The sequence below is a fragment of the Vigna umbellata genome, chromosome 3 (genome assembly GCF_029865625.1).
Source record: "Vigna umbellata cultivar VRB3 chromosome 3, Vumbellata_1.0, whole genome shotgun sequence".
In the NCBI taxonomy this organism is placed as follows: domain Eukaryota; kingdom Viridiplantae; phylum Streptophyta; class Magnoliopsida; order Fabales; family Fabaceae; genus Vigna; species Vigna umbellata.
The window spans coordinates 54,084,922-54,096,162 of NC_142167.1; the positions used below are offsets into that span (position 1 = coordinate 54,084,922).

The 11,241-nt window shown below is 33.7% G+C and overlaps 2 protein-coding genes across 4 annotated transcripts; one reads left to right on the forward strand and one right to left on the reverse strand.

Annotated features, from left to right (window-relative positions):
• Positions 1–1,425: 1,425 nt before the first annotated feature.
• LOC124833420 (Haloacid dehalogenase-like hydrolase (HAD) superfamily protein) lies at positions 1,426–5,811 on the forward strand. Of its 3 annotated transcripts, none has more exons than XM_047307905.2 (9): positions 1,426–1,584; positions 1,753–1,863; positions 2,239–2,321; positions 2,771–2,854; positions 3,206–3,281; positions 3,393–3,465; positions 3,637–3,710; positions 4,186–4,279; positions 5,575–5,811. In XM_047307905.2, the coding sequence occupies exons 1-9, from the start codon at positions 1,470–1,472 to the stop codon at positions 5,642–5,644; spliced, it is 780 nt and encodes a 259-aa protein (XP_047163861.1). In that variant the 5' UTR covers positions 1,426–1,469; the 3' UTR covers positions 5,645–5,811. The 3 variants fall into 3 exon arrangements, with proteins under 3 accessions (XP_047163861.1, XP_047163862.1, XP_087966244.1); XM_047307906.2 differs by having other exon boundaries at positions 5,578–5,811; XM_088110118.1 differs by lacking the exon at positions 5,575–5,811 and adding an exon at positions 4,427–4,564.
• A 3,136-nt stretch (positions 5,812–8,947) lies between these two features.
• LOC124833416 (delta(8)-fatty-acid desaturase 2-like) lies at positions 8,948–10,916 on the reverse strand. Its single transcript, XM_047307903.2, has one exon. The coding sequence runs from the start codon at positions 10,526–10,528 to the stop codon at positions 9,185–9,187; it is 1,344 nt and encodes a 447-aa protein (XP_047163859.1). The 5' UTR covers positions 10,529–10,916; the 3' UTR covers positions 8,948–9,184.
• Between the last annotated feature and the right edge of the window lie 325 nt (positions 10,917–11,241).

The window sequence follows — 11,241 nt, forward strand, 5'->3', positions numbered from 1 at the left end:
ACATATATATGTATACATGTGTATATGTATACATATATATGTATACATATACATGTATACATATACATGTATATGTATACATGTACATGTATATGTATACATGTATATGTATACATATATATGTATACATGTACATGTATACATGTACATGTATACATGTACATGTAGATGTATACATATATATGTATACATATACATGTATATGTACATGTATATGTATATATGTACATGTATATATATGTATACATATATATGTATACATATATATGTATACATCTACATGTATATGTATACATGTACATGTATACATGTATATGTATACATATATATGTATACATATACATGTATACATATACATGTATATGTATACATGTACATGTACATGTATACATGTATATGTATACATATATATGTATACATATATGTATACATATATATGTATACATATATATGTATATATATATATCTATACATATATATATATATATATATATATATATACACTTGTAAAATATCTACATCTCAACAAAATAAAATACATTACAAACCACCAATAGCCTAAAACAAGACACTCAGACACGACTTCCAAACGAGTGAGCATAATCTACACAATTAAAGACAGTGGTACAATAAACCTTATCTTATGACAAATTTAAAAAATAATTACCCAATCAGCAACATTTAAACACATGAAACTCCAACATCAAAAATTTGGTTTTGTAAAAGAGAAAAAAGGAAACAGTAACCCACAACATAAAACACCCAAATTGAAATGATGAACTAAACCCACCTTCAATGCTGACTATCTTCGATCCCAACAAACATGCTTCTAATGACAACACAATCTTTTTACCTTCAATCTCCCTAAAATCATCAATCCCTACTCTCGCGTTTTGAACCCACGAAAACCATCTTATTTAATCAAATATTCACCCTAACATTTAAAAAAAATAAAAATTCACATCAACAATATTTTACAACATCAAATAATTAAAAACTACCATATATGCATGCTTCATCACTCTTTCATTGATGATTATGACCTTTTTAACAATTAGGACTTATTGCACTACATTTTCAAATATAAGAACCTAATGAGAAAAATAATTAGAAAGCTAATTTGAAATTTTTATAAGAAAATGGAAACCCAAAACATATTAAGAGCTTTTATATTTTAGTTTGTATGCAAAATTATTATGGTTAATGAGAGACATTAATATGTTATTTTATATGGATTTCAATGTTTATTTTGAATATTAAAAATCAAAAGTAACCTACAAGGATAATTTGATCCAGCATTTTTCAAACCAAGAAACAGTTCGGTTTGTTTAGTGGCTAACCAAATTTGAACCGGAGAACGATTCGGTTTGCGGATCCGGTTCGACTATTCTGGGATTCGGTTCGGTAGGTTTTTGGCATTTACAAATGACAACTACGATACGAGAGAGAGGGAAGAGAAGAGAAATGAGATGATGAACAGCAGTGCTATGATGAGATGCTCCAACACCAACGCCCTTTTCAGAGCTTTCAGAGCCAAAACCCGCGATTCTTCTCTGCCAATTTCTTCAATGCTCATCAACAAAGGTAAGTAAAGTAACCTCATTTTTTCACTCATTCATCTTTTCCTTGATAATTTCGAAATAGGCTGTTTGTTCTACCTCCAAAAGTTATCTAACATTTGATGTAGTTTTGCTGATATTATTGTTATTTGGTGATGCTGAATTTAACTGTGTATTGTTGGCGACACCATAGGTACTGGTGGGAAGAAGGCATATGATGCATTGCTGTTGGACGCTGGGGGCACCCTTTTGCAATTGGCAAAGCCAGTTGAGGACACTTATGCCGCTATTGGATCCAAATATGGTGTGCTTCTTGCTCTTTCGTTCTAATTTCTACTTGAAAACACTAATGTTTTTGGAGGATCCAAAATAGATGTTTTCTCCTTAGAGAAGTATCAGTAACACACCCCTTTTTAACATACTGGGCATCATCGTTGGTGAACATTTATTGGAAACTATAAATTCATGAGTTGAATTTATTAAATGAGAAATGAGATTGTGATTTCCAATCAATTTCAGCCAATAATTAATAAAGAACGTGCTTGAAAGACGTGTTAAAAACATTTATCTTTCTCATATGTCACTCTTACTGTAAGGTAGTTAATACTATCAATATTTGCCATCTATGTCTAAGATGTTTATTTGTCTGAATATTCACGCTTGTGATGACTGTCCTCAGGTGTTATTATGGATCCAGCTATGATAAAGCAAGGATTTAAGAGAGCATTTGCTGCTCCGTGGCCTGAAAAGCTACGGTACCAGGTTTGTGCCCTACCTTTGATCATTTTTCTTTTAATGTTTTTTGTGATTGCCTGGTAAGTTTTGATGTTTTTCTGTTCTGCCTCCTTGTTTCCGATAACTCTCTTTCAGTCTTTCTCAAGATACTGCACTGTTACTCTAGAAAGATGGGTGTTTTGAAAATGTGCTTAGTAAAATGAACTGTACAGGGAAGCCTGCTGTTGTCTATAAGGGAAAGAAAGAGAAAAATGTTGTAAATTTAGAGGATTTGACATACTTGCTTGACTGGGATGTCACTTTGAAAGCCAACATTAGGTTGTAGCCATTACAGGATATTGATGTCAGTTTGGTTTTCCATTTATTTACCTATTTATCAGCAACATGTTTAATTTCTTTCAACATGACATGCAAACTAAAGACCATCTGATTTGCAAATGCAATGACAGTGATCTACACTCTTTACTTCACTGCAGGGAGACGGGAAGCCATTTTGGAAACTTATAGTTTCTGAAGCCACAGGTTGTGGAGATGGGGACTATTTTGAGGAAGTTTATGAGGTAGCCTTTCTTAGCAGCAGACTGTTTTACTTGTCATTACCTCATTTCTAGTTTATGACGATTCTATCTGTGAAACAATTTAATCTTTTTGAAAAAAGAAATTATAGGTTTTTTGGAACAATTTAATCCTTTATTTTTCACCTAATCATTTGAAATATGACCATATTATGATCTATAGGTTTTGAGGTTGTAGTTTCTGATCTTTCTTCGTGTTGTTTCTAGATATTATTTCTTAACCAGTAAAAGTAGATTGGCAGGAGAGTGTTTCAAAAGTTACTTGATTTGTTGTTCAAAGTAATAATATCAGTCACATTTGTGTCTGAACTTCGAGTCTTGTTTTGTTTTTGTTAGTACTATGCAAGAGGGGATGCGTGGCATCTTCCCGATGGAGCTCATGAAGCAATTACTCTTCTGAAGGATGCTGGAGGTAACAATTATTTCTTGTTATCTGGAAGAAGTAACATTGTTAAAAATTTAACGTTATCGAATCCTACTTACTTTGAAGTTGGTCCTTACTAACGTGACTAGCAGTACGCAGTTAAGATGGCTGTTGTATCCAATTTTGACAACCGCTTAAGGAAGCTATTGAAGGATCTTAATGTCTTAAATCTGTGAGTATCGGCCATTCTTTCAATGTGCTGTTACTAAGCTATTAGCAATTTTGAGCATTTTTTTTTCCAGGAGGTGATTAAGATTGCTTGTTGAACCTTAGTTTGAAGAAATTTCACAAACTCTGATGCATACATAGCTTTAAATGTATCATTTTCTGGTTTTCACCTCAGATTTGATGCTGTCATTATATCATCAGAGGTCGGATATGAAAAACCAGATTCCAGAATATTCCAAGCTGCTCTAGGTATAAATGATTTTTAGTTTTACTTTAATAAATTCGATCTTGCATCCTTCTCTCCAGCATTCCTCACTATGATTAGCATAAATAAAAAAACAGTTACATGTTTACTAGGCATAGTATCTTTCATCTCTGTAATATGCTTTTGACTTTCATGTGGAATATGGTAGATATTTTCCTTGAGTTGTTAGTGAAAATACCTTATTTTATTCAGGCTTTTTTTGGGTTCATTTTTCCATCCTTTAATCTTAATGGATTATACATTAGTTAATTAACAGTTTATTTATGCATATGACTTGAATCCTTTTCACCCCATTTAGCTGTAAACAGAACATTTGAAAGTATCATTTATGAGACTGCAGCAAACTATGTTTTTCTTGTGGAATTAGAGGGTAGAAAATGACACTATTCATGGTACCCATTGTTGCTGCAATAATGCTAAGTTGATTGACTCTGGCTGCCAATGTTTTCCGTTTCTTAGATCAAGTAAATGTAGAGGCTTGCAAAGCCTTACACATTGGAGATGATAAAAAAGCAGATAAAATGGGGGCCAATAACGTGGGGATCGATTGCTGGTAAGAACTTTTTGTCTGAAGTAAACATCCCTTGTTTGTATTGATAAAAAAAGTCGAATTTTTCTACAAATAATATTTTTTTAAGAGAATTTTCCCCAACTGGACCCCTATGCACATTAATTCCCCTAATAGACCTCTTTGCTGTAGAAGGTAGAGATTTGCTCCCGGACAGCCGAATTCCCACCTCCGTTTGGCTGGACCGGTGGCGAAAGCCTCATTGAAATTCAGTTTTCGGGGGTTGAATTGCTGGAAAGTTGTGGTCTTTTATATATATATATATATATATATATATATATATATATATATATATATATATATATATATATATATATATATATATATATATTATATATATATATATATATATATATATATAGACACGGGAGAGGAGAAGAAAAATGAAAAACAAAGAAAAGAATGTAAAAAAATAGAAATAAAGGTTAATTTATTAATTTTGTTGCTATGTATGTATATAATGATAAATTACTATGCGAATGTTGAGAAAAATAAAGATGGATACTATAAACTTTTGTTATATACGTGGTATGATTTTATGATTAATTAGTTTTTAGTTTTGGTTTGGTAACCGTATTATTAGTAATATATCATAGTATATTCTTTTGGGAGAGTAGACCAATAAAAATATGTATCATTTAGATTGATAAAAATAGTTGGGTAAAGAAGTAAAATTTATTTTATTTGGATGAGTGAAAGCAATAAATACATCAGAGAATTTAGTTTAAAAAGATTTAGTATTGTTTTAATAAAAAATGTGATAAAAAATAAATTTTTTGGTATAGTATTTCTGCATTAATAAAATATGGATCTAAATTTTTACTATGATAGAATTATTAACAACTTCAAAAAATAATTCCAATTACAGAATTCATAATACGATATAAACAAACTCTACTGTAGAATTAGACAAGTAAACCTGATTAGCACAAAGTTTCATAATTCAGTGTGAACTTCAAGAGAATCAACCTAAAATGGTTTAGTCTTTCATATAGAAAATATAAAAAATGAAAAAGTAATACAAAATAGAAAAAAGTGGAGTCTAATCTAGTGTGTTTGGTGGAGTTTTGAATAATACTTCTCTCTAGCCTTCAAGTCTTTGTAAAATTGTAATCATCTTATAGTGAAGATGTCTACTTGGGGAATTAATGTGTACAGGGAAAATTTTTCTTATAAATATTATGTGGAAAAAATTCTATAAAAGTCTCATGATATTCTTTATTTTTGTTCAATTTTAAATTGACTTTTCTGTCTTAATGATTTCAAATTGTTTGTCAAAGCAGGTTATGGGGTATTGATGTGAAGACATTCTCCGATATACAAAATCGCATTCTCAATTCAGAGGCTTAACGACTGATGTGCTTGTAACTCCGATTTGTTCATACTAATATCTAGCATTTCATAAAGTGGATAATCATACTTAACATTTTTTAATGCATGATGCAAAAACCTTGATATGATATCCTTGGTTCCAAGTTTTGCTAAATACCATGAATAATGTTGTCTGTTTCAAAGGAGACAGGATTTTGTCCTCCAAATTTACCTCACAAATACTATCCATTTTGAAAGGGTGTAATGAGAAGAGTTCAAGTTTCTGACTTTCACCTAAATACTTTGCAAATTAAAAAGTGAAGCGACACTTGTGTACTTAATAGGTTGTGCATTTTGTGAATTGAACAAAAACAATGATGACAGGAGCATCTACCACACAATGATGGCAGTAAACTAAATATACGCAACACGTTACATTATAAAAAAAATGTAAAATAATATATATATATATATATATATATATATATATATATATGTATATATTATGAAACTGAATGACGTGAAATATATATGATGAATATATTTTTCGAAATTATATTTTATATATTTTTAATTAGTATATATTTCAAGTGTAGGGTCAATCATTTATTTAAAACAAATTTATAGTTGTAATGTTGTCTTTGTTTTTTTGTTTTAAAGTAATATGTTAATCAACAATCGAGTGTATATTTTAAAAGTGTTTTTGATGTTAAAGTTACCCCGTATTTATAGTAGTTATGTTATAATAAATGTGTAATTTCTTTTATTCATATTTATAGTTTTTTTTTATGAACTTTTGATTATAATTGACTTAATTACAATTTAAATTTTTTGTGATAGGTTTTATTGAGATCAATGAAGTAGTGCACATCCGTTACTAACCACTTGACTTCTTTATTAGGACCATGTTGGAAAGTCAAGCAGTGTACTTGAACTCTCGCTCCTAATACTTCACTTTAGCCTCGATCGCTTTGCACCTCTCCTCACCCAGTTGGCGTTTCTTCTATGTTAGCAATAAGACCTCTTTGAAGATGGTAAAGAGAAATCACCCTAAGAATAAATGTTTGCTATGGTAGAGAGGAAAATCCTCATGAATTCTTTTATATGTATTGGGTCCTGATAACAAAGTTGCATGTGTGTTTCCCTTTTGACGGGTTCACCATGAGGGCGTTTAGAATGTTTAACATTACTCCTACCCAATTATATCCTTACAAGCCTTTAGATTATTGTGCCGACTTAAAACATACTCCTCAAATATTCTTGCATCATTATAGCATATGCCCGGGAGACCTTATAACTTGGTCGTCACTAGTAGGGCAAAGCGTTCGTTATATTATATTCATATACTCGGTCATTCAAGAAGTTTAAAAGTGGTTTCTTTCAAGTAGTGATCAAGTCGGTTAGATCTAAGTATTTTTATTTTGAAAATAACAAGTCCAAGTTTCCCTTCTATTCTACCCAATAATCTATTCGGTCCCATGATTGGCCTGTCATGCATGACTATTGAGGATCTCCATGTACTTTCGTACTTGGATCAACTGCCCAAGAAACTCCCTTGAAGGAAAATTGTCAGGGTGTTTCTTTCCTCCCATCCCCGATATGATCTCTTTGGTATGTATGTCTTAATGAGATACATTGTTAATGCTTGTTAATGCCATTTCTTCTTTGCAGACATCATGACTGTCGTTGTCCCCTCCCAAAAGGAAGTGTTCTTGCAACTGAGGAAGAAGATATTAGAGGAAGAAGAGAATAAAAAATTTGTTGTTGTTGTTGAAGGTACGAGTGAACCAAGAGCTGTCGAGAAGGTATCAGCTGAAAGGGAAGATCTTAGGCCTCCCTGTGTTGAAAAGAAGAAGTATTAGCGCAAAGAAAAAACTACAAGGCCTGGAACACCTCGGCCTCCATCGCCGAAACACCTGGGTACCAAGACCTCTGATTTGGGTGATACATTGGCGGTGTTCTTTGATGCAAAGCTGAAAATTAATGAGGGCATAGATGCAACTTTAACATCAGAAGAAACTAGCATAGTCTCGACAACCCGTCCAGAAATGTTGTTGTAGGCGCTGAATGAATTTCAATCTCAAGCTATGGTGATGGGCCGCCAACTAGACAACGTGCTAAGGAAGATGCCGGACATTAGCAAGCTGACTGTCGAGATTGAGAATTTGAAGAAAGAGCTTAGCACAGCCACTAAGGAAAAGAAAGATGCATTTAAGTCAGCTTGATTCTGTTAAGAAAGAAAAATCCCAGCTTTTGTCTGAACGCAATGCTTGGATATCAATAACAAACATATATCTTCCTTTACCCAAATCTATACTTTGTTAACTAATAACTAGCACAAAAAAGGGTTAAATCTTGTAAATAATATCAAGGAAAAATGAAATACATCAATCATCACAACAATAGCTACAATCATTACATCAATCATTATAAAAAATGAAATACATATCAACTTCTCTTGCTGAGACCACAAAATTAATTTCCAACTACAATCCTTTACAACTTCAGAATATCAACCTTTGAATTATGTTTTGTGAAGATAAAACTACTTTAAAAAGCACAGGTAAAAGAATTTCCAACTACTCGATCAAACTTAAAATTAAATTCTAAACTGCAGAGGATATGTTTCCACTTCCATAAGTTTTCTCACCATGAAGCATTCTTCTTGGAGAAGCCAGACAAAAACATTCTGATGGCATCATACGCATTCATTAGTCCATTCTGGCTAAATGAAATCACCATTTCAATTGCTTATTCTCTATGCAAGATTAATACATACTAGCTTATACAAATTCAAAATCATTCTTAGTGACTCATACATTAATTGATCCATTCAAGCTTACCATTACTTTCCAATATCAAACATTGCTTCCAATGGAATTTAGCTGTTGCTGAGAATCAACACTTTTAAACCTTGATGCCCCATTCTCCAGCATGAATCATTCTTTTAGCAAAAGTCAAATTCATTCTGATGGCTTCATTTCCAACAAACTTCTGATCGATATACAAGACTTCACTTAGAATACAAGGGTTGAAGCCATTATATTGGCATATTAACAGAGCTCACTTTCTATTTTTCAGGCACAGGAAATGGCCTGAATATGAAAATGACTTGAATATCAATATGCCGTATATTGCCATAATTCTGTCCTCTCTCACCAACAAAACCAGAATAAAAGAAGAAATATTCTGACCAACAACCGATGAATACAAAAGTAAACACATACACAAAAGTACATACACATACACAATCTATGAAATCTTTCTATCTTCTATTACGATCAACCATGGTATAATAACTTTCAGAGACTAAGAAACTATGCCAAGGTAAGAAAAAACCAGTAAAAGACAAAAATCCATATGGGATATGAATTTTGTATTGATGAAAAGCACATGAACTGTGGTAAAATCTGGATCACCATCCATTTCTCCACACATCTAACAAAAAGTTAAATTCAAAGCCCAATCTGGAAAAGTGGGGGCTAGCAAAATCACAAGATTTTTTTTTTCTTTTACAAGAGGAAAAACAAATCAAAAAGCACCTTGACAAAATCCTAAACTCTAAAAACTTCTCGTGCCTCAACCATGGGTATTAACAGCATTCCACAACAAATTCTTTGGGGCAGGGTTGCTCAAATCCCTGGCCTGCAGGGCAGCAGTCCTGAGGGTCCTAATTGTCCACTGATTGGCCTCCCAAAATGACAAGCTCCTGTAAGGCAAATTATGCTTCTTGCAAAGGTCAATAACCAAAGGTGAAATCTTCCTCAATTGACACCTTGGTAGCCTTGGAAATAAATGATGCTCAAGCTGAAACTGCAGGCCACCAAAGAACCAATCCATCCAAGAGGAGCAAGATATGTCCAATGTCCCACTTGTCTGCTTCTCAAACCAGTCATTCCCATTGGGTAGCCCAACATATACATTTGCAGCAAAGTGGTTCAAGCAGAACTGAATGTGCTGAATGGAACAAACAGCAAAGCTACTTAGAACAAACATAACCCTCTCAGGCCAATTTGGTAAGCAAGACACCAAAAGAGGGAACCAAGTCCAGAACACAAGGATCCCCATTAGGTTCAAGGCCCTGTCCTGCACTTTACGTTTTGAAAACAAGAGCAGAATCGTCTGCAAATACAAGTTGACCCTGGCAACGCACATGACCGGGTAAAAAGTAAAGTGCTGGTAACAGATCAAGAACCTGGCAAAGAAATCAAACTCCAACTTTCTCCCGTAGAAATGAGAAGTTAAAGAATTGAAGAAGCGCGAGGACACGGCGAAAACCGGCATGTGCTGCAGATCAGGGTCATGGTCAAGGCTGTTGCAGGCAATGTGGTGGGCATTGTGAGTCCACTTCCACCAAGCAATGCTTATCCCGGTGAGGCAGTTCCCGGAGAGGAGCTGTGCAAACTTGTTGTAACCATTGGTTGTCATAACCACATAATGGCCAGAATCATGGCCAACATAAGCACTTTGCATCCAGAGAAGCCCCAGAAGCATGCCTGAGCCCAAATGAGCCCACACACTAGTGCACCTCAACACACCATATAGAACAACGAGGAACATAAAAGCAACGGCTGCAAGGGTGTAGGATGTGATATGCCCTTTGGTGTCAAAGAGACCCATTTTGGAAAACTCAGATGCAAGCTTTCTGTAGTCCCTGGACACCTCAGAGACATTGAAATCACTGAGGTAGTAGCCAGTGAAAAATCTGTCAAGGTGTGACCAGGCTGTACCAGGGTGGTAAGCTATGAATGCATCCGTGACATCCTGGCCAGCAAGGTTCAAAATAGGAACATCACCGCCAGGGTGCTCCTTAACCCAATCAGACACATTGTACACCTTACCTTGAATGGAGATCCACAAATCTCCCTCCTTGTTGTGACCCTTCAGCTCCTCAGAGGTCATGTACTTCTTCTCACCCTCCATGCTTGTGTTGGACCAACAAAAACAACACAAATCAAACACAATGAGAGTGAAAATAAGAAGATGATACAGATAGATGTGATAACAACAATAATGGAGTATCCGGTTCCGCAATGCAAACAAATCTAGACCAAAGAATCCCCTTTTACTGCAAAGGGGTTGTTATTTTCGTTCACCAAAATAACCCCATGAAAGGGATTTCAATTTGATCTGGTTGAGGATCTAATACCCCTTTACCCTCTCTCTCTCTCTCTCTCCCACTAAAGCTTTTCTTCTGTGTCGTTGTTTTATTTGATAGTGCTTTGGAGTTTGAATGTTTTAAGGTGCCACCAGCACGTTACAGCGCAAAAAGAAGGGTTTTTTCGAACCTCCCTTTTTTAATATACATTGTACCACTTAAATAAAAAATTGCGTACTACAAAGTAGATAGGTGGATCTCTTTTATAGTTATCTATAAATCATTTTAACTTATTAATAATATAACGCATATTATACTTATGATATATATTTATTAAACTTATAAAAACAGACTTGAAGAAACATAAATTTAAATTTCTGTTTTCTTTCATATTCTTCTTTAATTCAATTTTGTTAAATTACTCACTTGCTCTGGTTTTCTTTAATTTTCTCTATTTAAAAGTCATTCCTTGTAATTTCAATTTTTTTATTTACAACACTAAAATATAAGAATTTTCTTAACAAACTTTTAAATTAAG

What these genes read in the sequence shown, in the direction of transcription:
- LOC124833420 (XM_047307905.2), top strand. Translation starts at nt 1,470, where the DNA reads ATGATGAACAGCAGTGCTATGATGAGATGCTCCAACACCAACGCCCTT. An exon ending in TTCAATGCTCATCAACAAAG is followed by an intron (nt 1,585 to 1,752) that starts GTAAGTAAAGTA and finishes GCGACACCATAG; the next exon opens with GTACTGGTGGGAAGAAGGCA. An exon ending in CTGAAAAGCTACGGTACCAG is followed by an intron (nt 2,322 to 2,770) that starts GTTTGTGCCCTA and finishes ACTTCACTGCAG; the next exon opens with GGAGACGGGAAGCCATTTTG.
- LOC124833416 (XM_047307903.2), bottom strand. Translation starts at nt 10,528, where the DNA reads ATGGAGGGTGAGAAGAAGTACATGACCTCTGAGGAGCTGAAGGGTCAC.